The sequence below is a fragment of the Neomonachus schauinslandi genome, chromosome 3, assembly GCF_002201575.2.
Source record: "Neomonachus schauinslandi chromosome 3, ASM220157v2, whole genome shotgun sequence".
Classification (NCBI taxonomy): Eukaryota; Metazoa; Chordata; class Mammalia; order Carnivora; family Phocidae; genus Neomonachus; species Neomonachus schauinslandi.
The window spans coordinates 65,589,336-65,617,300 of NC_058405.1; the positions used below are offsets into that span (position 1 = coordinate 65,589,336).

Sequence of the window (27,965 nt, forward strand, 5' to 3'; positions counted from 1 at the left end):
TGTATTGGGAATGGATAGCGCACGGATTTTGCTTTTTCGAATACATTTGTTCATGTTCATTAGGGATCGAGCATCGCATAGGTCTTTCCGACCTAATTTCTATGTCTGGAAAAAGTTGCTCTTGGAATGTGCAGTTTCGTGACACGGCATTATTGCGTTACGGTAGGGTTGGCCCATTTTCCCACTAATGAATTGTTTTACTCTTTCACTTAAGGATCCTCGAAATTTACTTTATTGCATTTTAATTTAATGGATTTGCGTTCAAGATTGTTGCTGCTTCTGAAATACTGGTTTAAATATTTAAGAATTCAGCAAGTTTTCTTTGCAATTTCCAAAGGCAAAACCAAGAAAAAGGGAATGTAAGAATGTCCCCAGTTACGAACGGAGCTACTTTTGTATTGCTCTCCTTTGCAATAACAGACCCCATTTGGTGACTTTATGGGAAACCTGTTTGAAACAGGAGGGTTTTATGTTGGTTCTTTCTCACCTGTGGGCTTTCTGAAACGCCGTATGTGTAGTTCCCCTGACAAGAATGGGTGGGATGCTATTGCAGGGAGTTGCATACAAGTATTTGAAAAAGTTCCGTCTTTTTTTGAAGGGCCAGGTGGGCAGGCATTAGAGCACGTTTTGTGTTAGAGACTACTTGTGATGTTGACCTTAGCTTGATTGTTACTGCTTTTAGGGTTTATGGGATTGAACTAAGTTGTCAGGTGTTTGATTCAGAATTTTACCTTTTCTCCTGAGATTTTTTTTTTAAAGCTTACACATATGCACACACACTCGTAGTTATGTCTGAAACAAACACGTTTTACTTCTTTTATTAGAACGTGTCAAAAAATAAATGCGCTATTTGTGTCTGGAACCAGGGTTTGGGTAGGGATTTAAGACGATTATACTGGTGTGGGTACTGTTTTATTTAATACTATAGATTGACATTCCAAAACTTCCTGTTCTCAACTTTAAAAATGAACGTATGTGAGGGGCGCCTGGGTGGCACAGTTGGTTAAGCTGCCAACTCTTGGTTTCGGCTCGGGTGGTGAGATAGAGCCCGGCCTCCAGCTCCGTGCCCAGCTGGAGTCTCCTTTAGACTCTCTCTCCCTCTCCCTGTGCCCCTCCCCACCTTAAATAAATAAAATCAATCTTTATTTTTTTTTCTTTTTTAAAGATTTTATTTATTTGAGAGAAAGAGAGAGGGCAGAAGTTGGGAGAGAGAGGAGAGGGAGAAGCAAGCTCTCCGCTGAGCAGAGAGCCTGATGCTGCTCCGTCCCAGGACCCCAGGATCATGACCTGAGCTGAAGGCAGACGCTTAACTGACTGAACGACTCAGGTGCCTCTTGATCTTTAAAAGAAATTTTTTTTTTAAAGATTTTATTTATTTATTTGACAGAGAGAGAGACACAGCGAGAGAGGGAACACAAGCAGAGGGAGTGGGAGAGGGAGAGGGAGAAGCAGGCTTCCCACTGAGCAGGGAGCCTGATGCGGGGCTCAATCCCAGGACCCTGGGATCATGACCTGAGCTGAAGGCAGACGCTTAACGAATGAGCCACCCAGGCGCCCCTAAAAGAAATTTTAAGAATAAAAATTAAAGTATGTGGAATCATGTAATAATGGTTTTTGTCTTTTCAAGCCACTTGATAAGGTCTTAACTGTGATTAGGGGTATGACAGGTATTATTTATATTTTTTTATTTTTTGTTTTTTAAGGTACTATTTTGTAGTTCTTACCCCTGTGAAATGCATTTTCTCAGAGACTGCTGAGAATATATCAAATCCTGGAATAAATCCCAAATTAAAAATACAGTATTTTAGTACAAACTTTTACTTCCTGTGCAGAAATTCCCAACTACCTTTCACCTGATTTCCAGGTTTTTTTTCCCTGCTAAACTTTTTTTTCTCTCCCAAGATGGAGATGCCATTAAGAAATACTATTCAGCAACTGACCCATGGAATTATACCACCATCACCACTCCCCCAGGACCACTACACACACTTTCCTTTTCAGTAGGCAGCCCATTTCCTCCAGTGACACATTATTTCAGGAAATCTTTCAGCACACTATGTAACATAAGCTTTGAAATGTAGGTATATACAAGATCAGGTGTTGAACACCTTTTCATGTGCCATTTAAAGATCCTCTTTTGTGAAGTATCTGTTCATTTTTTTTTCTCATTAACAAGAATAAGAGGTTATGCCTTTTTAATCTTGCTAGAGTTATTTTAATGGAGTTTTGGGAGGGAACAGGGCTAACTCTATGTGAGTAACCTGCCACCTTTAAGTGGAATTGGGTAACTTTAAAGCTTCATCCAGATAATTTTTTCTCATTTCTGTCCTCTCCAATGATTCAAGCTTCATCCAGATAATTTTTTCTCATTTCTGTCCTCTCCAGTGATTCAACCTCATTAAGATTTATTTATTTATTTGAGAGAGAGTGTGGGCATGAGCAGGAGGGGCAGAGAGAGAGGAAGAGAGAATCCAAAGCAGACTCCTTGCTCAGCACAGAGCCTGACTCAGGGCTTAATCTCACGACCCTGAGATCATGACCTGAGCTGAAATCAAGAGTCGGATGGTTGACTGAGAGAGCCACCCAGGCACCCTTCAACCTCATTTTTAATTAGCTGGATATAATCTGGATTTATATTATAATGAATTTTAGAATGAGGCTCTTTGGTTCCAACATTAGATACATGGTAGGAAACATTTATTTATTATAAGAAACTGTAACAAGAAAATTATTCAATAGATATATTCTGACTTGTTCTCTTCTGTTTTTAATTAAAATGATATTTAAGAACAAGAGTATTATTTATCTATTCAGCAAATACATATTGAGTGCATTCTCTATGTCAGATCTAATAATAGGGTTAGAAAATACAATAGTGAACAAGACAGACCAGCAAGGCTCCTGTCTTGTTGAAATATATTTAGGTAGGGGAAATTGATAATATAATTCAGTAAACAAATAGTTAAATTAGATAATTAAAGATAATATTTTCTGTTTGGCAGAAATGGAGCAAGAGCCACAAAATGGAGAGCCTGCTGAAATTAAGATCATCAAGGAAGCATACAAGAAGGCCTTTTTATTTGTTAATAAGGGACTGAATACAGATGAATTAGGTCAGAAGGAAGAAGCAAAGAACTACTATAAGCAAGGAATAGGACACCTGCTCAGAGGAATCAGCATATCATCGACAGAGCCTGAACACACAGGTGCTGGGTGGGAATCTGCTAGGCAGATGCAACAGAAAATGAAAGAAACACTACAGAATGTACGTACCAGGTTGGAAATTCTGGAGAAGGGTCTTGCCACTTCTCTACGGAATGATCTTCAGGAGGTGCCCAAGTTATATCCAGAATTTCCACCTAAAGACATGCCTGAAAAGTCACCAGAGCCTCAGTCCTTTAGTTCACCTCCTCAGCACACTGAAGTAAATGGAAACACTTCAACGACAAGTACAGGGTTGGTTCCTGCACCTAGTTCTTTATCCTTACCATCTCAGAGTCATCCAGCAGAAGCACCTCCTGCTTATACTCCTCAGGCTGCTGAGGGTCATTACACTGTATCCTATGGAACAGAATCTGGGGAATTTTCATCAGTTGGAGAAGACTTTTATAGGAATCATTCTCAGCCACCTCCTCTTGAGACCTTAGGGCTAGATGCAGATGAGTTGATTTTGATACCAAACGGAGTACAGATTTTTTTTGTAAATCCTGCAGGGGAGGTTAGTGCACCTTCATATCCAGGGTACCTTCGAATTGTGAGGTTCTTGGATAATTCTCTTGATACTGTTCTAAACCGTCCTCCTGGGTTTCTTCAGGTAAGCCAAAGAAAAATGTAAACATAATTTGAAATACGTATAGAATACATCATTTTTGTTTGTCAGTATGTCCAGGACAATAAGTGCAAAACGATCATTCTAGTTCCTTATTAATATATTCTGTGAAATTTATGAGCCTTAAATATCTATGTGTTTAATAGATTCTTTTTTTAAAGATACAAAATACTGTTTTGTTTTATTTTTTTCAAAACTCTGTGTTAGTATTAAAATTGTGATGACAAGATCTGAGGGGCATCAGAGCATTCATCCTTAAAATTTTAATTCTTTATTGAAGAAGAAACCTAGTAACTTCAATTTCAAAAGGGATTTATGTAACTCATGTGGATGTGTTACTGTAAATTTCCACAAATGTTGTCAAGCCCCATCTGAGGGGTTGATCTGGGCTAGACCCAGCCCAGTATGTAGAACAGTGGTTCTCAACCAGGGGTGATCCCCCCCACTCTCCAACCCAAGGACATTTTGACAATGTCTGGAGACATTTTGGTTGTCACAGCTGGGGGGGGTGGGTTGTGCTACTGCTACTGGCATATAGTAGGTAGAGGCCGGGGGGGACTGCTAAACTTCTAAACAGGATCACTTCATCAATCAATATTATCTAACCCAAAATGCTAGTCATGCAGAGGTTAAGAAACTTTGGTATAGAAGTAGAGATTGTGATGATAATTTAAGATGCATTTCTAACATTCCAAGCAGATAAATTTATCAGAAATGCCCTTGGTCCAAGAGTAAAGACTAGTGCTAAATAACAACTGGTGTTGTTAGGGCACTGCTGTGGAATTAATGAAATATTCTAAAGGCAATATTTTGAAGGTGAGGTAATAAAAATCTGTTTTTAAAAGATTGGACGTCAGTATAGGGAGTTGGGTTCTAGAAATGAGGACTCCATTTACACTGGGTATAACAGAGAAGTTTGCATGCATGTAAGGAAGATGACTATTTGAACAAAGCAGGTCTTTTTGTCCAGAGTCCAGATGATGCAGTTGGTTTAGTTACAGCACTAGTTACCTAGATTGATTTTGTCTTTTGGTATACTCCACTTTTGATTCTTATGCAGCTTTTACATGGAATCAACTTGAAAGTTGTTTAAAGGTAGTTGGAGACTTACTAAGTGTGTACGAAGGAGTTATTTGGGGGCACTGCTGAAAAAAAATACTTCATTATTGGATAGGAAGAATATTTTGTATCCCGTAGGTTATTTTAAGAAAGAATCCTTGAGATAGAAAGAGTAGGCATATTGATTGGGATTGTGAAGAGGCTGATAAAAGCTGTAATACTTTCTGGTGACCTGGTAATAGAGCTGTGTTGTAACAGTGGAATTTAAAACCTTTGGGGAGGGGGGGGGTGCCTGGATGGCTCAGTTAGTTGTCAGACTCTTGATTTCAGCGCAGGTCACGATCTCAGGGTTGTGATATCAAGCAAGGCTCCATGTTGGGCATGGAGCCTGCTTAAGATTCTCTCTCTCCTTCTCCCTCTGTCCCCCGCCCAAAAAAAAACCCCATAAATAAATAAATACATACATACATATAATAAAAAACAATAAAAAATAAACCTTTGGGGTTCAGGCTACTGGAGATATGGGAAATGAATATCAGAAACACTGTATTTGGTTACATGAGCTCAACCAATAAAATGACTTGTTCTGTAGTAAAAATTTATCCTGTTTGAGTGCTTTAAATAAAGTGTTTTTAATCTTTCTAGTATCTCCTATTTTTGGTTGTAAATAATAAGTAAAATTTCACCCAAAGTTTAATTTGAGTCTCTTGAAGGGGTTTCTCATTTGCATGTATTCAGATATTTGTAACAGTGACCTAAAAGGCAGTTAACATGTGTTTACTGAATGTCTCTGTTCTGAAAAACAAACACTAAATCAACTGAGTATTAGAAGTTAAATATAATTTTTTTAAAATATAACTTCTTATATTGCAAAACTCACTGTAGGTCTGTTCATTAAATTAGAAATTCATTTGGTCTTAAGTAGGCAGGCATAGAATTCTAGGGTTTCTAAAAACTATTTTTCTCTAGGTTTTAGTTTAATAGCCTTTTTAAACCTATTAAATTTGTAGTCAGTTCATTAGAACTTAGACATAAGGTTTCTTTCTGAAAGTGAATCTGGGAGAAATAAGCCTGTGGTGGATAAGCCTTCCAGTCTGTAATGATCTACCCTGAGAAAGGTCTGTAAAGTTTCATTTCAGAAGATTTGGAGATACTCCAGTTCAATCAAGGTGTCCAGAATGTAGTCTTAGAGAAATCATGACAATAAAAGAAAACTTTCCAAATTTTATTTAAGTACAACCTTTGCAACTTTTTTTTGTCAGTTTCATACTTCTGCTATTATTACTTTCTTAATATTTCAATTTAAATGTCTCATTGTTGGGTTCCTGGATGGCTCAGTCGGTTAAGTGTCCAATTCTTGATTTCAGCTCAGGTCATGAGCTCAGGGTCAAGATTCTCCCTCTCCCTCTGCCCTACCTCCCTTCTCTTAAATAAATAAATATGTAGGTAGGTAGATAGATAGATGTCTCATTTGTTAATTTTATCATCCCAACCAGTAACAACTGTGAAATTGAGGGACAGATGTATTTTTTCCTAATACATTGAAATACATTACTATTCAAATTTAAATAATCTGGTATATTACTTAAGGTCATTTCATATACCACTCATGGTAGTATATCATAATTTGGAAGACACAGTAATCAGTTTTATTATGACTTCTCTAAAGTTTGACTTATAAAAGATGGAGAGTGGCATTTGAGGTGACTAAAAAAGAGAATCTATAAAAGAAGAATTTGAAAAGGTTTGTTAAGGATTTTCCAAGAAAGAATCAGACTTGGATACTCTGATCCTTTTAGGTTTATATTCTGTTGGTCAGAGATGATGGCAGTGTACCAGAATTTTCCATTTTTTATATGAAATCTTTCATGCTCTTTGACTCATTTGCACAATATTTTGATAATAGATTGTTCTCCCAAGTTTCTTAATAATTAGGAAAACAGTGTGTCCTGGATGAGCAGCACAATTAGAATATTCTTCTTGGGCGCCTGGGTGGCTCAGTTGTTATGTGTCTGCCTTTGGCTCAGGTCATGATCCCAGGGTTCTGGGATTGAGCCCCACATCGGGCTCCCTGCTCAGTGGGAAGCCTGCTTCTCCCTCTCTCACTCCCCCTGCTTGTGTTCCCTCTCTTGCTGTGTCTTTCTCTGTCAAATAAATAAGTAAAATCTTAAAAAAAAAAAATATTCTTCTTGCTCAAAGAATGTAATCTCAATGGAAATGAATACATTTGAATATTATGATTTAAACTTAGTCTCTTATGAATTTATATCTCCAGAAAGTGAGCTTAAGTCTTAGTGTATGGACAATCTGATGATATTGCAGGGCAGCTTTGTGTTGTTTTGATTGAACTTAATAGTAGATGGTAAATCCATAAACATAATGTTCTATTCTAGCTATGTCATGTCAGGTTTTCAGACTTAGTAAAAAAAAAAATTAAGCAGCATTGTGAATGCTGGGTTTTTTTTTTAAATAAGATTTTATTATTAAGAGAGCGTACTGTGGGGGGAGGGGCAGAGGGAGAGGAGACAGAGAATCTCAAAGCAGACTCCGTTTTATCTCATGACCCCGAGATCATGACCTGAGCCAAAATCAAGTCAGGTGTTTAGCCAACTCAGCCACCCAAATGCCCCTGTGAATGCTGTTTTTCTCATTAAAGGAATTGTTTGGCTTCTCTGGTGCCAGATTACTTGTGTCTAAATCCTAGCTCCACTTTTTTCACAGACTCTGAGCAACTTAATTAACCTCTCTGTGCCTCTTTCTTATATGTAAAATGACAATATCTAACTTCACGGAATTGTGAAGATTAAATCAGTAAATACTTGTACTTGAAAATGGTTTGATTTTATTTCCACTAAAGCATGTCTAATTTGAATTATAAAGAAAGTCTTAATTTACTTTGTTATTTATTTAAAACTAACTCATTGGTTATTTGTGGGCTATCTAAGGCCACTAATTTGAAGACTGTATAGTTAGTGGAGCAATAACACTTTCAGGACAGTTCTTGTGGGTGATGATATATATACAAAGACTAGACTAGCAAATGCCTAATTTTTAGTGGGGATTTGTTGATGCTAATGATTCTGTAAAGCCATGTAAAATGCATTTAGAATTTTGAAATGTTTATTTTCTGGTATAACAATTCTAAAACCAGTGAAAACCTAGTTCTATTCATTGATTTTTTTTTTTTCTAACTAATCCTTTCAGGTTTGTGACTGGTTGTATCCTCTAGTTCCTGATAGATCTCCAGTTCTTAAATGTACTGTGGGAGCCTACATGTTTCCTGATACCATGTTACAAGCGTCAGGATGCTTTGTGGGGGTTGTCTTGTCTTCTGAATTACCAGAAGATGATAGAGAACTCTTTGAGGATTTATTAAGACAGATGTCTGACCTTCGGCTTCAGGTAACTTGTGTGATCATCTTTAGGATGAAATCTACTTTAACGTAAGCACTTACACTTTTAAAGAAATTGTAATAGGGTCTAATATGATCAAAGTTAGAAAACTGAGAATATATAATTTGCTGTGTGTTCACAAATACTAGCTGGAAATTGGCCGTAAATAGTGATTAAGATCGTGGGCTCTGGGGTCAAATTACCTGGATTTGAATTTGAATTCTTGCACTTAATAGCTGTTTTACTCAAGTTATTGATCTTCTTTTTAGTTTCTTTATCATAAAATGGGAATAATATCTACTTCATTGGGCTGTGGGGAAGATTAAAGGTTAATACATTAACTATCTTATATCAGTGCTGGCAAATAGTAATGTTCTTTGAATTGTTATCACCACAGCCTTCCTGCTCAGTTGGAAAAATAGCCCAATGGGACTAAATGGTGAAGTAAAGGCAATTTTGGCATTAGTGGATGGGTTATATTGGACATTTTAGGGGCATGATTGGCATTTTGAAGAAGAAACATGTCTTAGTTGAGGGATTGTCTTTTTTTCTCATGATAAATAAAGCTAAATAAAGAGAAAATAAAGTACAATTTAAGATATGGTCTGTCATCCTATGAACTTGCCTTACTAAGCCTGTTTTTTTCCTGCCCACGTGTTGATCTGTCATAGGAGTTAAAATATAGAGTATTAAGGAGAGGTGCTCTTCAGGTGTTCTTGCCCATCCTGATGTAGGACAAGGGAGGGGGGGAATATTTTTGATTGTGAATATTGACAGTTTTCTGAAGTTGAAGGAGATTGACAGCATGATAGTTTACTCTTTTATTCTCTACTTCAGTCAGTGTATATTTAGAATCCATTATTTAACTAGGTGTGTTAAATGATGTGTGGGAAGACAGAACAAGAGACTGACTATAAAGATACTATTTAACAGCTCCTATTCTCAGGCACAGGATGATAAGTGATGAAATAAAAGTATACACACAGTTCAGAAAGGATATCAGGGAATGTTTTACAAAATAGTTTCCTTTGAGTTCAGTCTTAACAGCTCTGTTCCTGTTTTCTCAGGAAGTAGAATACACTTTCATTCCATACCTATATCGAAAAGATCACAGGTGACAGGAGCAGACTAGCTAAGCAAAAGGTCAGAGTCCTCTATAGCTTTAGGTTGTATGAACCATATATGACAATGACCTGGTGATCAACATATACTTTAGCATGACCAATGCTAAACATTTAAGCTATGGTAACAAAACATGTACCCTTACAGAAGTGTGTGTAGCCTCAGTGTGCTCATGGAGAGTAGTTGATAAAGGCAGAAACATGGTCAAATGGATAAGAGTTCAAGTCTTAGCTTTGCTGTTTACTAGCTGAATGAAGTGACATTCCTAATTATTTCAGACCTATCATGGAGCAGTTTCTCCCTTCACCCCTACATTCATTGGACCTATATTACTGGGCTTTAGGAAAGAAATTAAACCAACTTTTATATGTTTACTTTTTGGTTGTGCATCGTTTTTAGTTTGCTCTGTTGTCCCAGAACTCCCAACTGTAAACAAAAGTTAGTTAATAGCTATAATTTTGACTTGTCTTTACTCTTAAGTATTCATTGAGCAAAGTATATGCGAGCAGAATACCTTCAGTATTAAGTGCAAAACAAACAGAAAACAAAATCAGTCTTCCAATAATGCAGAGTGGTTAAGCTGGACATGAGTTTTGTTCATTGCCTTTAAACTCATTTAGTTTTACACGTTTCCTAAAACTTACCATTTGTTATTTAATTAAATTGAAATGTAGCTACATCTGACTTAATGATAACTTACACTAACAACTTCTGTAAGTTTATCTTTTATGCTTTATCTTTAGAAATTTGGTTTAGTATGCTGTGAACTAAAGAACTCAAGAGGTTGAGGTTTGGTGATGAGATAAAACACCAAGGTTTGATCTAAGGTTTAGTCTACCCCCTAGGCCAACTGGAACGGGGCAGAAGGAAAAAATGAATTCCAAATCCCTGGAAGAGCTAGATGCTCCTCTGACCAACTGAAGGAAGCCAGTGGCACTGATGTGCGACAGTTGGGTCCTTCATTGGACCAAGACCATAAGGACGTTCGTCATAAAGGAAAAAGGGGGAAAAAAGTAAGTAAAGTAAGTAAAAAAGCAATAAGGTATGTGTATGTGTCCTATTCTAATGGTACCTTTCACCAGCTTCAATTATTTGTAAGATCTTATCCCTGTTTACTAAAGCAGAGCAACTTTCAGAGTCACAAAGTGATCACTGGCAAAAATAATTAGAATCAGCTTTAATATTTTCCTTTACAGTGTTACTTAAACTGTTTTAAAACAAATTCTCTGTTTTGGGGGATAGCTTTTTTTGAAGTATTGGAAAGATTTTTGTACTTGCATTAATGCATATCTTTTTGTTTTGTGTTGTGTTTTTCTCTACCTTCCTTTATACACCAGGATCTTGGGGCTAGATACGCTTTTCCTTAAACTACCATTTTTATTCAGTCCCTTGTTTCTTTATGGATGGTCATCAGGAAAGAGAAAGAGTTTTTTAAAAATATGTTTAGTAGTGGGGTGCCTTGGTGGCACAGTCAGTTGAACATCTGACTTTTGGTTTCAGCTCAGGTCTAGATCTTGGGGTCCTGGGATTGAGCTCCACATCCGGCTTCGCACTCAGCACAGAGTCTGCTTGGGACTCTCTCTCCCTCTCCATCAACCCTTCCTCCCCGCACTTGAGCACTCACTCTCTAATAAATAAATCTTAAAAAAATATATGTTTAGTAGTTTTTTATTTCTTAGATCCTGAGTATATGATATGCTCCGAGTGGTAGTAAGTTCAGTAAGTATTTAGTGCAAGAATGGGGAGCATAGTGGAAAAGTTAAATTTCTTATCTCAAGAAATTTAGTGTCTAGTGGGGAGGACAGATTAGCAAAGAGCATTTCTAGCCAGTGTGATCATTAGGTGAAGGTACATAGGTTATATAGTAAGCTAGATTGCACCATCTAATGTACAACCTAGCCTCATCAATAAGTATGGGCCTATGGTGGTGTGGGAAGCAGTAAGGAAGGCTTCTGAGAGGGCATTATGGCTAAAATGAGTCCTGAAGGTGAAACAGAAGTTGGCCATACATATAGCAGATTGAAGGGGATTCTAGGCAGAAGTAGTAATATAAGCAAATATATGAAGAAAGAAAATAGCATTGTGTGAGTATTGAATTACAGTTTTGTATTGTTTGTTGTTGTATATATTATAAGTGCTCAATAATTATCTTAGAAGAATTAATTGATACCACTTGAATATTCTACATTTAAAATTTTTTTTAAAGATTGTATATATTTGAGAGAGAGAGAGCACAAGCAGGGTGGGGGCAGAGGGAGAAGGAGAAGCAGACTCCTGCCAAGCAGGGAGCCCGACATGGGGCTAGACCCCAGGACCCTGGGATCATGACCTGAGCTGAAGGCAGACACTTAACCAACTAAGCCACCCAAGTACCCCTTGAATATTCTACATTTATTTGTGGATTGTGTAGAACGTCTTAGACCAGCTTTATGGAGGACATTGGGAGTCCAGGATGGTTCCAAGAAATATATTTATTAAAAAATTTTTAAGTTAATATACAAAAAGCAAATCTAAAAGATACAAAAGATACTTAGTGAAAAGTAAGTCTGCCTCCCATTCCTATCCCTCAGCCACCTAGCTCCCTGCTCCAGATACATTATTGCTAGATTCTTATCCTTGCAGATATATTCAAACATATATACATACACATTTTATTTTGTGTGTGAATATACACGTATATGCACACATTCACATAATAATACAAATGGAAGCATGGGAGACATACTGTGTTGCTCCTTTCTTTTTTAATATGTTTGGAAATTTTTCACATCATTTAAAACTTCCATTTTTAAAAAATTTAATTTGTTAACTAAAAAAATCAAATTATATAAACAGGTATATACATTGAAAAACTTTTTTCCCACCTTTGTCCATACCATTTTCCCTGCCACAGTAGGTAATCACTTTTTATCAAGATCTTGTGTTTCTTCCCTAGGTTTCTTGAGGCAGGTAAAAGCAAATAAGAACAGATTTCTCTCCCATTCTTATACAAAAGTTAACATCATAGAGTGTCCTGTATTTTTTTTTATTTGATAATAAATTCCAGGGATCTTTCAATGTTAATAAATGGAGAACCCTCTCAATTCTTTTTATAGCTACCTCGTATTTCATTGTATGGATTTATGATAGTTTCCTTTAACCAATCTATTATTGAGTATTTGGATGATTCTAGGCTTTTGCTGTCAGAAACCAGTGCTTCAGTGAGTAGCTTTGTAGCTGCTCCATTTGGATGGATTTGTAGATCCATTTCATACATTTGCAGGTAATTCATCAGATAAATTTTTAGAAGTGGGGTTACTGAATCAGTAAATAAATGCTTTTTTGTAATTTTGATAGATTTTGTTAAGTTGCCTTCCCTAAGGACTATACTCTTTAATACTCCCACCAGCATTGTAGACCTATTTCTTCATAGCTTAGGCCACAAAGTGGGTGAACAGCCTTTCTGTATTTTGGCAGTCTGATAGATGAGAAATGATGTATTGGAATATCTTAATTTGCATTGATTTTATTATGAGTGCTGTTGTGTATCTGCTTAAGGGTTCCTTGAATTTTGTTTCCTGTGTGATGTCTATTCTTGTCCTTTGTCCATTTTTTTTAAAACTTCCATTTTTAAAAAATTTAGCTATAGTAATATAGCTATATATTACTATATATAGTAAGGTAGCTATAAAAAGAATTGAGAGGGTTCTCCATTTATTAACATTGAAAGATCCCTGGAATTTATTATCAAATAAAAAAAAATACAGGACACTTTGTTTCCTGTGTGATGTCTATTCTTGTCCTTTGTCCATTTTTTATTACAAAAAGACTAGCTAGTCTTTTTCTTCTCAATTTCCAGGGGCTCTTTATATATTAGGACATTGGCTCATTATTAAAGAAAAAAGTTGCTAATATTATGTTCAGTTTGTCTTTGGGTTTTAATTATGAATGGCTTCCCCTCCCCCCATAGAAGTTTTTGTGTTGTTTTTTATTTTAAGTGAAGTTCTCTTCATGTTTCTATTGGGAAGTTTGATTTTCAAGTAACTTTATAGTATTATGAGGTCTGAGTTAGCCTGCTGTTAAGTTCTTAGAATGAATAAATTTAGCTTTGACATTTTAAGTGTTGGCCCTAGTTCTTATAACAGCTGTTTAATTAGCAAAATACAGGTATATCTGTGTCCCCATTTCCATTTAGATGGAATAGCAGATTCTTCTGTGCTTTTATATTTTTACTTGCTTTTACTTGATTTCTATCAAAACCAGTTTATTTGGATACATCCTTCCTTAATGATTGAGTCATTTAACAAATCTTTTAAATCTTAGTATCATGCACATACTATCATCAAGGGGTTGATAGGTTTATGAAAGAACTCATAGTCACATCAATTTAAATATGATTTGATAAATGCTGTATTGGAGGTATGTTGGTATTTAAACCTTACTTACCAGGGGGACCTTATTTAAGATCAGTACAGTTTTAAGCTTTATGGCAATTGTATTTTGCTTTATATTATAAAATGTACTGATAACTATGTTGGCTGGAGATTTTTACTAATTATATCTAGTATTTGTTGACTTAATATTTTATTACATAATGCTTATAATTTTTCCCCATCTAAGTTTTTTTATTGTTTTACATTTTGAAACATTTTTACTAGGTTAAAGACACTTCAAGTGAAGAAGTTAATCTGAGTCACATTGTACCCTATGAGCCAGTTTCAGAAGAAAAAGCAAAGGAATTACCTGAATGGAGTGAGAAAGTGGCTCAAAATATTTTGTCAGGTATTACAGTAATGTTAATCTTTTCCCTATAATGTGAAACCTTTGGAATCCATAAGAGAATACTTAGTATTTTGTTTTTGGTTTTAAATGATCATTTGATAAATACTTAAACAAAAACAGAAGGAACTAGTCTTTTAGAACATTACATATTATCATATAGGTATAAGTTCTTCATGCCTATTTTCTGTTTCACTCTTGGGAAAATTGATAGTGAAAAGCTTCAGGAATCCCCAAACTTTCAGGATAGCTCTCTGAACATAAATTATTTTCCTTTCCCCTTTGTAATTCCCCTTTAATCCTTTTCTTTTCTCCCCTTCTCCCCCTTCCTCTTCCTCTAAAAAAATGGTAAGATACTCTTCCCATCTTTGGAAGCAAAGTTGCACTCCTAACCACACTGCAATGGAGGTATGAAGAGACCTGAGGATTATAGCTTAGCTATTGGGATGGGATGTAGGCCCTACTATTTAATTTTGGTTAGAAAGGGCATCAGATCAGTTATTTTAAAACCAGAATGATCATTACTGACATATGTCTTTCCACTTTCATTGGTTAACATTTTAGCTTTTAGCTTTTCAACTGTTATAGCTCTCAGATTTAGACCTTCTGTTTTGTTTTTAGAAAACATTGCCAGTCACTCTTTAGTAAGCCAAATTCATGACTCTATAAAGGGATCTTGACCAGTCATTTAAAAGACTGTCAGTACAGATTTACATCGCTGTACTAAAAACCCATTAAAATAATAAAGATGTCTAAAGCAGAGGAAACCTTCAACATGAAAAACCAACAAGCTAAAATAAGTGAAAATTAATTAACTAGAAACTAACATCATATTTTGCCCATGTCAGAGAGCTGCTAGAGATAAGAAAAGACAAAGCCAAATTTTTCAGTTATAATTTTAACATTTAAAATTGAGCCTTGAAAAGGATTTTCAAAGACGTTCTAAAGAAAAATCACTCTTACTACCCTGCCCCATAACTTTACAGATTGCTAGACCATTAGATCAGCATTCAAAAAACTTAAGAAAATAACCTTTGAAATTAGTTATCTACATATGTGTGAATTTAGGCAAGTTTTTTGAATTCATACTGCTCAAGATTGTTCTATTTACTATTGCTGTGTCACAAACCATTCCAAACTTACTGGTATAAAACAACAAACATTTATTTATACTTAGGAGTACTGTGGGCCAGGTATTCCAGAAGGTCACAACAGAGATGGCTTGTATCTGCTTCATAATGGCAGGACCTCAGCTAGGAAGACTCAGAGGCTGACTAGTGACTCAGTAGCTGGGGGCTGGAATCATCTGAAGTCTCCTTCATTCACAAATCTGGTGTCTGGGTTGGAAGAGCTCAAAATCTAGGACTGCCAAATAGAGTGCCTAGACATGGTCTCCTTGTGTTTGACAGTTTAGCACCCTTAAGCTAGTCAGGCTTCTACATGGTGACTCAGGGTTCCAAGCATGGATAATATAGCAAACAGGCAGAAGCTACATACCCTTTCTAACATATTCTTGGAAATTTCCAGTATCACTCATTACAAGAAAATAACAAACCTCAGATTTAAGGGGATGTGACAGACCTACCCACATCTCAGTGGGAGGAATGTCAAGGTCATATTGAAAGAACATGTGGAACAGGTGACACTGTTTGGCTACCTTTGGAAACTATTGTATGCCACTAAATCTTAGGCCTTCTAGGTACCCCACAGATTCCACATACTGGTTCTATTCAGAGAGGTAGAGCATCCTTAGAATCAGCTAATCCTGGGGACAGATCTCTTTAGAGGTTTCAGAAAAACTCTCAGCAGTGCATCATTTGAAAATGAGCAAAAACTACACTATGATAACTCTTAGGGGCCTGCTTTACTACTTGACTTTAGTAACTCTTTTCTTTTCTCTTATCCCCTCAGTTCTAGCAATAGCCCTAATAGTTGGTTACATTAAAATTATTTAACTGCCAATCAGAGTACATATCTCTTTATGTGCTTTTTATTTTTTTTATTTTTTATTTTCTAAAAGATTTTATTTATTTATTTGACAGAGAAAGACACAGCGAGAGAAGGAACGCAGGCAGGGAGAGTGGGAGAGGGAGAAGCAGGCCTCCCGCTGAGCAGGGAGTCGATGTGGGGCTCGATCCCAGGACCCTGGGATCATGACCTGAGCCGAAGGCAGACGCTCCATCTGAGCCATCCAGGCGCCCCCTTTACGTGCTTTTTAATAGGTAGAATGAAAACCAGCTAGCTCACCAAATACTTAAGGTACAAGTAACAAAGAAAGTGGCGGAAAATATCCAAGATTTACTCCAGGGAAAATGATCTGATCTGTCAAGAGACTGTTTCTACCTGACTCATGCAGGCTCTATACAAAGATAAGTAATCAGGGATCTAAATTGAGCTTATTCACTTTAACCTGTGATTGGTTCCTGTCCAGTGTCTGAAGATCAGTAAAGATCAGTAAAAGCTACAGTATTGTGCTTCATGGATATAAAAGGTGAAAAAACATGAAGTAACTGCTTAAAATTTGCCAGGGATGAATATTGGCTTGGAATATTGGCTTGGAAGGCTAGAATTACACTTTTAAGAAGGCAGCTGCCAAACATTTTAGATGGAGAGTTTAGTAAGCTAATTTGGGAAGAGATAGAGGATCTGTGACAATAGACTGATTAGAGTGCCCCCCATTGGGTTAGATTTGAGTGAGATCATTTTAAGTCATCTGGCAACTTCTCATTTATTCAGGAAACATTCATTGCCTGCTCTATGTCAGCATTAAATGGATGCATATAATACAAATATGGATAGAATAAATCTATATCTGGCACTAAACATGCCATTTAAAAGATCTTAATAGCTACCAATAAAATATTACATTTCCTGATCTTCTATTGTAATATCTTAGGTTTTAATGTATTGTCTCTATTACACACTCTGTCATGGTGATAGCTTCTTTATAATTTGCATCTAGTATTTCTCTTTATCAGTCCTATGACTTTTCATTTATCTAATTTCCATTTATTCTAAGTCATCAATGGACTCTCTCCCTCTTGTTTGTTTCATTGCAGGAGTATAGTCTATTTAAACTTTCCTTTGTTTCATTGTCATTTATGATTTCTCAGTCTTTCTTCAAGTTCAGCCTCTACTTAAATCTTTTCAACCTGTAAGTTAACTCTAAACCCCAAATGTATATTTTTAATAGAGGTCTTCAATCCCTTTATTGTTATGGGAACTTCTGGCTGGAAGGTATTTGTCTGGGTTTGAGACCTGGTCCTCCCCCACGGGTCAGACAGTGGGGGTAGTGTTTGAGCTAGAGGTGGACATGTTGACTAAAACAGGAGGAGAAACACAACAGTTTTTCTTTTTTTTCCCCCCCCACAAAATTTTTCTAATCAGTTACCACTTGGCACTTTATTTTTCATTGTTAGCGTTTTTACTTATTTATTTATTTTTGAAGACTTTATTTATTTATTTGACACAGAGAGAGAGACAGCGAGAGAGGGAACACAAACAGGGGGAATAGGAGAGGGAGAAGCAGGCTTGTCGCTGAGCAGGGAGCCCAATTTGGGGCTCAATCCCAGGACCCTGGATCATGACCAGACGCCTAACAACTGAGCCACCCAGGCACCCCAGTTGTTAGCATTTTTAAATAAACAGGATTTTCACATGATCACTGGATGCCTAGTCATTCATAAACCAAGGTAATTACGTAAAAACCATGCCACAGACCTTTGGAGAATATACTAAGGTATTTTATTTGTCTAGTTTTAAAAGCTTGTTTTTTCAGGGTATAGCCAAAAAGGAAATATTTAAAATTATAAGCTCTCCAAAACAGGGTAACACTTAATTCTTCCTCTTAAGGGAAACTATTCTACTTGGTATTTTTTCTTGCTTTTCCCATCTCCTTCCCACTTCTCCTTTCCTTATGTGTGCACAGGGCCTTTTCACTAGAGAAGTCTATGCTATCATGCTTCCTCTCTTGACAGTTTCATTTTTCATGCATGCTGTAAGAAGCATTGAGCAAAGCAAAGGGCTGGGAACTACTCTCATGAGAAATGGCTAAACCATCTAGGCTTTCTAGTTTTCTTCTTAGATCTTCTCGTGTATTTTTTGAGTATTCTTCTGTCTTTGTCATTCAGGTTTATGTTATAAACTAAAAGGTGCTGAGATCATGGGATTTGGGTTTGGGATTGAGGGAGGAACAGGACCCCCTGCCTTAGCCTTTTGTTTAAAGCAAGCAAGCAAGAGTTCTGCCTTAGTGTTTGAGATCTAGATTTATTGGTTTTCCAATTTGCATTATTTGTGTCTAAACCCCTCAGTACTTCATAGAGTAAAAGTGGTACCTGGACTAAGGCAAGAACAAGGATACCTGAGTCCTTAAGCCAAATACTGTATTATTGGCACCAAAACTCAAAATTAGTCCCTAATGATAGTAATATGTGGTAAGTAACATGTAGAAGATAGCTACAAGTTGTAGTAGCAGCATAGGGTAATACAGAACTATGTTATTGAGTGATCTGTGACCTAAGTACTGAAAGATGAACTTACTTAGAAAAAGTGTATTCTAGGCAGAAAATTATAATTGTAAAGTTGGCTTCAAAGTTTATGGTATGTTTGGGATCTGAACATTAAATTCCTTGGTTGTTTTCCTTTTGATTTATTAAAGGGTTTATAGGTATAATCAGCTCTAATATTGTGCACTTTTAAATTTTCCTGTAAAAAGGTGCTTCCTGGGTGAGCTGGGGTTTGGTCAAAGGTGCTGAATTTACTGGCAAAGCAATCCAGAAAGGTGCTTCTAAACTCCGTGAACGGATCCAACCAGAAGAAAAACCAGTGGAAGTTAGTCCAGCTGTGACCAGGGGACTTTATATAGCGAAGCAGGCTACAGGAGGAGCAGCGAAAGTCAGTCAATTCCTGGGTAAAGTAACTTTGGAGGACTTTACTTCTTTCAGTTAAATTAAAAAACGATCTCTCAATTCAGGTTAATCTAAATGTTCATTTAGATGGTTTAACCTTAAGAGTAAAGGATTAGGACAAAGCAGGATCACCTTGCTACTCATAGTGGGATCTATAGCAACATCAGCCTATCTGAGAGCCTTAGAAATATTTCAGGTACTTGGTACACATTACTGATTCAGAAACAAGATCCCTAGGTGATTGTTATTTGCATATTACTTTGAGAAACATTGGTTAAAGGGTTATTTTGATGTGTCAGGGGAGTGTCTCTGCGTTTGAAAAGGAATGGCTCTGAATGTATTTGCTATCCTTGAATATGACACATTCTTTTAAGGACAGCTCACTGCTTAGTAGTTGGGATCAAGTGGGAGGTATGTATTGTTTGAATTAAGCTGATCCAGTGATTCTGGTGTCAGCCTTCCCAAGTAATATGCTTCTAATTCCTTCTCCTTTGAGAATCATAGATCTAAAGTTTGGTATTTTAAGATGGCCAGATCACTCCTTAATGAATTATCATTAGATTTAGTAAGATTATCTTTTGGTATTCATTATTCTTTGAATCAGATTTTGGTTTGTTTACTTTTATATAGACTTAAATACTTTATTACTATTTCAGTGAAATATTTGTCAGTACGGAGAAAACATAGAAGTACACATAGCTAGACAACATGAAAGATGGACCTACGAGTCTTGCACTGCAGCGGTCTTGGTTTTCTTTTAAGCAAATTGCCAAAAAGAACATTATATTTAAGAGGCAAGGTTTTAATCATTAGGTTCTGCAAACATATCTTTAAACCAAATAATAGCCTTTGTTTAAAAACTAGCCAGCCGTGGTTCTCATCCTTATATAGAAATGCTAAGTTATGCAATAAAACAACTTTAGATGCTCATGTAAGAATTTTGCTAAGTAAGAGTGGTAAAATCAAGGGAAGAATAAATTTTTTCTAAGTGTTTCCTTTTTTTATGGTTATATTAGTTGACGGAGTTTGCACTGTAGCAAATTGTGTTGGAAAGGAACTAGCTCCACACGTTAAGAAGCATGGAAGCAAACTTGTTCCAGAATCTCTTAGAAAAGACAGAAATGGGAAGTCTCCCTTGGATGGTGCTATGGTCGTAGCAGCAAGTAGTGTTCAAGGTAACAGACCCATAAATTTGACTAGGAAGGTCCATTTGTTTAGCTGTAGTTTTACTTACCTTTAAATATATTTGCAGGATTTTCAACTGTCTGGCAGGGATTGGAATGTGCAGCCAGATGTATTGTTAACAATGTTTCAGCAGAAACTGTACAAACTGTCAAATACAAGTAAGTTGAGTTTTATCATTTTAATGACTAAATCTCTTACAGCATTTGCAAAAATTCAGGACAGTTAAAATGATTGTGTCATTATTGAATATCTGATGAAACAAAATTTTTTTACTCTGTTTTTCTTAATAATATTTTAGGCAAATTAATAGAATTACTATGACTTTGCCTTATATTACTAATGGTTATATTTGTTCATCATTAATGCAAAGAATAAGTTTAATGAAAAAAAAGCCTGTAGTTTCTGAATACCTTATTAACTGCATGTTCTTGATGGGTGATGTTTGCTGGTAGTTTTGATGGGAAAAATTTGAATTATAATTAATCTATTTTACCTTGTTAACATTAGCCCCTTCTGTATACAAAGAATGTTAAATATTGTCACATCTTACTTGACTCTACCATTGTTCATTCTTATTGGAATGGACAGATGGTATGTCATCTATTTCATATATTAAGAAGTGGGCAAACATAGAAATGAGTGATCTGCCCAAGCTAATCTGATAACTATTAAAGGTGAGACTTAAAACAGGATCATCTGATTTTAGCTCTTTATTCTTTATAAGTCCTAGAGGAATCTAGGTCTAAAAATTAAATCTAGTAGAAGGACCCGAGTTTGAATTAGTTTAAAGCCTAATATTAAATTTTTATTTAGAAACCAAAAAGTAGGGCACCTGGGTGGCTCAGATGGTTAAGCGTCTGCCTTCGGCTCAGGTCATGAACCCAGGGCCTTGGGATCGAGCCCCGCATCCGGCTCCCTGCTCAGTGGGGAGCCTGCTTCTCCCTCTGCCTCTGCCTCTCTCTCTCTCTCTGACTCTCATGAATAAATAAATAAAACATTAAAAAAAAAATAGAAACCAAAAAGTAATACTAATGGTATTCTCAACTCTCAGTTATTTGTATTAATTATCTACTCACAACATTTGAGTTCATACTTATGTATCAGACATTGTGTTCAGTACTTTTCAATATGTACATTTAATCTTTAACAGTATTTCTTTTTTTGAGGCGGGGAGAGAGAGAGAATCTTCAGCAGCCTTCATGCCCAGCACAGAGCCCAATGTGGGGCTCCATCTCACAACCCTGAGATCATGACCCCAGCCAAAATCAAGAGTCAGATGCTTAACCGACTGAGCCACCCACTTAGGGGGATCACTCGTAATTAGAAAAATAGTTTTTTCTTTTGTTGCAGGAGCCCAAGAAAGTCAGAAGTGCCTTTTAGGCCAAAAGTGAATTATTTTTAGATTATCAGTATCATTTGTTAGCAGAAATCTTTTAACACTATTATCTCCATTTTACAAATGAGGAAGCCAAAGCATAGAGCTGTTAAATACCTTGTTGAAGATTATAGCCCTAGTAAGTGGTAGAGCTGGGATGTAAGTCAGGTCTTTTTGTGTCATGCAGTGTGAAAGAACAGTACTGGACCAACCCTGTCCTTGATGAGACATCTGTGCAAGTTTAGTATCTAGAGTTAGAAACCACTATCTATCATGCATTTACATTCCCTGCCACTATAGTAAATTACCTGTGGCTTAGGAAAAACTAACTTAATTTCCAGTCTGAGTTGATTTGATCTCCATCTGGGGCATGCATACCTTTTGAGTCAAAGCAACATAACATCTTGGAGTGTCAATTTTGACCAAAAGATTTGGCAAAGAAAATACAGAATAGATCTGAAATTCTTTTGGTGGAAATATAAAAACCAAGTCTTCCAGCTTACTACCTCTTGGTACTTAAAGCCTTGATCTCTAATACTCTTTGTTTTATGGGTGTGAGGTTACTTTGGTGGATCAGTCGTAATTAGAAAAATAGTTTTCTCTTTTGATGCAGGAGCCCAAAAAAGTCAGAAGTGCCTTTTAGGCCAAAAGTGAATTATTTTTATATTACCAGTATCATTTGTTAGCAGAAATAAGTAGGCAGTCATGTTAGAAAGTAGTAAATGCTTCCAGTGGCTTTGCCCATTTCCTACTTTAGTGAAAAAAAAATGCTTATCTAAGTACAATTAAGTAGAGCTTTATTAAAGGTTTGGGATTAACATAACTAGCAAGGTTTTGGTGTAGATTTTATATTTTTGGTCTTTAGTGAGGAGATCTTAATATGATGAAAAGGACATTTTAATAGCGGTTCTGAGCTAATTTATTTTAATTATGGTATGTATTGCTGTGCTCTTTATCCTTTACTCCAAAGATTCATGGAGTGAAAAAACAGGTAAGAATTTAGTTAAGTAGGTTTGTATTTCTAACTATAAAATAGCTGCTTTGGTCTTAGCAGTAATTTAATTAGAACCTTGGAAAGTTGTGAGTGGCAGTGGGGATGTTAAAGGGTTTTGTAATAACTGTTTCCTCACTTATGAATAGTCTGGCCCAGAAGTAGAAATTGTCTTTTAAAAGAAGAAACTGTAAGTATTAAACCAGTAATAACTTAATGATATTGTCACTGAAGAAATGGAAGAGCTAGTTATTTCATTTTAGTTCTCATTTATTTACATAAATTTACATTTATGAATGTAAATGTAATAAATTGATATTTTTATAGTTATGAAATTACATTTGTTTACACTTCGAAAAAGTATTTGATAGGGTAAGCATTTGCGTTTTTCTCTTCAAATCCAACTGATGATAGTATAATAAAATCTGTATTCTTATTGCCTATGATAAGTTATTTTCCCAAGTTGTTTTGAATCTGCCTAATTATATGCATTATGCCTAGGAGAAAAACAAATGTGTTATATATACTTCCTTATCTGATTTCTGGTGTTACAAGCCAATACAGAAGATTATCTTTTCATTTAGGCATATTTAAACGCAGATTGTGTTAGAGAAATAAATTGTTTATACCTTTCATGGTTTTGATTATGATTCCAGATTATGTTCCTTGATTATTACTGGTTTATCTAAGGATCTGTATAATTCTTAAAATAATTAGATAAATGTGTAAGACTATTCATTAAGACTGTTTTTGTCAGTTATGTTAATGCTTTTGTCTTATTTTAAGTTTAGGAACATGAGACCTACAGGAACAATAAAAATCAATAACTTCAAATCTGCGATATTTAATTGCAGTATTGCAATAATTCATCACTTATCTACATAGTTTCAATTTCACCTTTAAGCTCCTTTTTTTTTCCCATTTGAAATTGTTTAGAGGATGGGGTGCCTGGCTGACTCAGTCAGAAGAGGGTGTGACTCTTGATCTTGTGGTCCTATATTTGAGCCCCACACTGGGTATAGAGATTACTAAAAAAAAAAAATAAACTAAAAAAAATAATAATAAATTGCTTAGAGGAAAATCCTATAAATTTATAAGTTAGATCCATTTTTGTTTTCCCCTCATTAAAATTTTATCTTGTTCTAAGATACAGTGTGTTCTACATTTTTCTGAAGAATAAACTTCGTAAAATTGTTTTTCTATAAGGAATTTACCTTTTTAAGGTACAGTATTTTATTGGTTTGTTTAGTGAATTTTAATTAAAATTCCCCCTTAAATTTGCACCAGGTGAAGGGGCAAATTCAAATTCATTGAAGGTAATTCTTTTGGCAGATGTCATATTACCCAAAACCAGTTCTATATAGCATCTATTCAGGAGCTATATAAGATCAGTCTTCTCTTTTCCATATGGTAACTATACAAGTATTTAAGCATTATCATCATGTCCTTCATGTACTTTTTCTTATCTTCTAAATACTCCCAGTTCCTTTAACAATTTCATACATAGTATGGTTTCCAGATCCTTCACATAGACCTGGAAAAGAAAAGCCCTAAGAGAAACCTGCTCAACCAAGACTTAGGCTCACTCTTCCAGTGCTGAAACTGCTACCGCCTCTTTCTTCTCATTTAACCTTAGCCATTGCCACCTGATGATAGTATTTGTGGGGGCTTGATTGACAGAAGCTTCCATGTCTTCTGCAAAATCAGCAAATGCTATGGAATGCCAAGGGGTTGCAAAGCAACAGGGACTGGCAGACGGCAGTTAAGAAGTTTTGATGTCTGGTAACTGGTGAGAAAGCCCCAATCAAGAGTGGTATAGGGGTGCCTGGGTTGCTCAATTGGTTAAGCGTCTGACCCTTGATTTTGGCTCAGGTCATGATCTTGGGATCCTGGAATTGAGCCCTGTGTCTGGCTCTGCACTCAGTGAGGAGTCTGCTTCAGTATTCTCTCTCTCCCTTTCTGTCTGCCCCTTCCCCGAATCACATGTGCTTTCTCTTTCTCAAATAAATAATAAATCTTTTTTAAAAAGAGTGGTATAGATGTACGGTTTGACAAATTGTAGGTTCTGTCATCTTCTGGTTCTAATTATTAACATTCGGCACAGGACAGAATGGAATCCTCTTTCAGGAACATAATAAGATTCACACTTCTAGCACTGAGATTGGGGAAAAAAAACAAGCATGAACAAGCTAGTAGGATCACAGTCCACTGTTCCAGGCCAGACTAATGGTGATAGAGGACTTGTGAATTCAAAGAACAGATCCAGTATTAGTATAAAATGTCCAGATGCAGGCCACAAAGCACCTAGGAAACTTCAGTGTGTCCTGGAGAAAATTGTAAAATGTTGCCTTTTTTTTGTTGTTTAAGTTCATGCTTGCTAAGCAAGAAAAAACCTGGTGCTTTTAAAAGGGTAAAGAGAAAAAGCAGTGAGATAATTTTTAGTATCTTTGTGTAAGCCTTTTACTTGTATTTTCTTACAGAAATGGTATTAAACACATATTGGTAATTGTCAGTAATAACTACTTTTGTATAGTGCTTTTATAATTTCCCAGACACTTTGCTATACATTTGATGCTATAGAAACTGTGTGGTGGATAGGGCAGGAATTAATCATTTTATTCATTCAACAAATATTAAATGTTAGGCAGTGTTCTCAGTGCATAGGATACATTAATGAACGTGGCAGAGTCCTTTTTCTGATAGGGTTTATATTCTAGCAAGACAATAAGCAAAGCAAAAACAATGGGAATTAATAAGTTCTATAGCATGTAGCAGGTGGTAAGTTATAGAATAAGAAAGAGCAGCTTATGGATGGATTGATGGGCAGTGGGGTGGAGCATGTGGAGTAAGGCAGTTGAAATAGGTGAGATAGTGAGAAGATAATAATTAGCTGATATGAAGAAGGTGAGGCAGTGAGACATGTGAATACCTGGGGTGAGAATAGTTTAGGTGGATACCAGCCGGTACAAAGGTCTTAAGGTGGCACATGTGTGTTTGATGGGTTCAAAGAACATAAGAAGGCCAGTGAGTCTGCAGCAGAGTGGAGTGAGGGAGAAAGTGTTGTAGAATCTTTCTTAAAGACAATCTCCGATTCTGATACTTCAAAAGGCCTAGCCTGGGTGGCTTAGTCGGTTAAGCATCTGACTCTTGATTTCGGCTCAGGTAATGATCTCACTCAGGGTCGTGAGATCAAGCCCCCTCTTGGGCTCTGCCCTGGGCATGGAGCCTGCTTAAGACTCCCTCTCCTTCTGCTCCTCACCTCTCTCATCCCACCCCCATTCTCTCTTTAAAAAAAAGTAAAACAAAAGACCTAACCAAAGTCTAGTTAAGGTAGAACTCAAAACTATAGTGACTATAGATTCTTTTTGTCCTATAGTTGCTTCATTGAAAGTTTTCTATTTCCAGAAGGGGTGGGTTAAAAAAGGAAATAATGACTGATGAACAATCTTTATTATAATTTACATTTTATTCTTCAACATAAACAGTCTTTATTACATTAATCTCAGCTAGCCTGAGTTTATTTTCACAGTCTTTGCTAAAGGAGAAATACAGCCTTGGCAGTTTGATTTTATTCTTTACTGTGTTTTAAGTTATTAATTAAATTGAAACAACCTTTTATTTTGCTTTCAGGAATAACATACTAAACATGGGACTTATTTAATACTAAATCAGAAGATCTTAATTTGTATTTATAATTTCATTACACTTTTTTCTAATCTTTTAAAGATATGGGCATACTGCAGGAGAAGCTACACATGATGCAGTAGATTCTGCCATCAATGTTGGTGTAACTGCCTATAATATTGACAACATTGGTATCAAAGCAATGGTGAAGAAAACTGCAAAAGAAACAGGACAAACACTCCTTGAAGACTATAAAATAATTGATAAGGGGAGAAATCAAGAAGGAAGAGCAAATGTAAACATGAAAAGGGAGAAGGGTGAGCAGACAAAGGAACTGGAGAAGAGTGAGGCAAAGAAGAAAGAGAAATGATGGAAGTGCTGTGAATCACCTATACCAAAGCCTTACAAGGTGGCTGTATTTTTGTTAAATAGGCAAATGTGGAATTCCCCACAGATTAACCAGTGTTTTAAAAATGCATTCATTCCTATGAAGTGACTGTTTCATAAGCTTTATGGCATGTATTCTGCTTACAAGGAAAAGAATCAGTATTCTTGCATCTGGCCTTTCGAAATATAGGGTTATATTCTCATTAAGTTTATTTTTTCTAAATGTGGCTAAAATATTTTTGCAGTTAAAATAAGACTAATAATACATGCGCTATAAACTTCATCAAACCTAATGTTAAACTATTTTTGTATTTACTGTCTTTCAAAAAGCAAGGTAGGAAATTATATATTTACATAAAATTTGGCATTTAGTAACCTTAGCTCTAGTTGTATTTGGAAGAATGACTTAAAATATTGTCTGCTGGCTTTGCACTAATTGTGGATTTTTTTTTCTAGGTGCTTGTCAGAATTTCAGTGTGTAAGCTAAAAACAACTGTAATCCTAAACTAAGAGAATTCTCAGATAACATTTAAAAGACTTTTTCAATACAGGGAATAAGCTAATCATGAACAGTAAGATGAGGTTCTCTAAAATTATTTGGTAGCTTATCTCTTTGTTAGGAAGGGGGATGGTCTTTCTGATTTAGAATGAATACAAAGAGATTTTTAAGTCTTCTGGATTTAGACTGGTATTGATCTACTAGGAGCCTAGGAAATTTTGGTGTATGATTGATATTGTGTTAAAATTTGAAGTGATTATCATCATCTTAATTGGACAAAAAAGTACTTTAAAAAATCATTTTACCATATCTACTTCTTTTAAGTTATTCCAGGAGGCTAAATTTTTGTAAAAAAAAAAAAACAAACAATTTTTTGTTGGTAAATATATTTTTATTTTGGGATTTAGTCATTGGAATTGTATATGTTAAAGCCAATAAATTATTAGAAAGAAAAGCTTCTATTTATAATCATGGTAAAGAATGTGAAGGCTTTAGGCTTAATCCATGGTGGGTGAGGTATAACAGTTTCCACTCTGGCAGAAGATAGGATATTCACAGACCTATAAGGTACAAATACATAAGTAAATACTTAATGGCATTTTATTTTTATTTACTGATTATAAATGATATCCTGAACCTTTAATGGCTACTTCGTTTAATTAGACTTTATTTGAAACTGTCTTAAAAATACCCTTTATGAATAAACTATTTCTTAATTACTTGGCCTCAAATGTATACACAGGATTGTATTTTGGGAACACCTAAAATTAATGGATCCTTTCCCTAAGGCTAAGGATAATATGGAGATAAAATTGAATTGGTAAATAGCTTCCAGT

General features: G+C 35.8%; 1 protein-coding gene across 1 annotated transcript; it reads left to right on the forward strand.

Annotated features, from left to right (window-relative positions):
• On the forward strand, positions 1-27,894 carry SPART (spartin). The gene is made up of 9 exons (XM_044913198.1): positions 1-162; positions 3,003-3,814; positions 8,093-8,290; positions 10,249-10,416; positions 14,041-14,164; positions 18,876-19,070; positions 20,085-20,243; positions 20,321-20,411; positions 26,346-27,894. Exons 1-9 carry the CDS (start codon positions 102-104, stop codon positions 26,611-26,613), a joined length of 2,076 nt encoding a protein of 691 aa, XP_044769133.1. The 5' UTR covers positions 1-101; the 3' UTR covers positions 26,614-27,894.
• Positions 27,895-27,965: the final 71 nt, after the last annotated feature.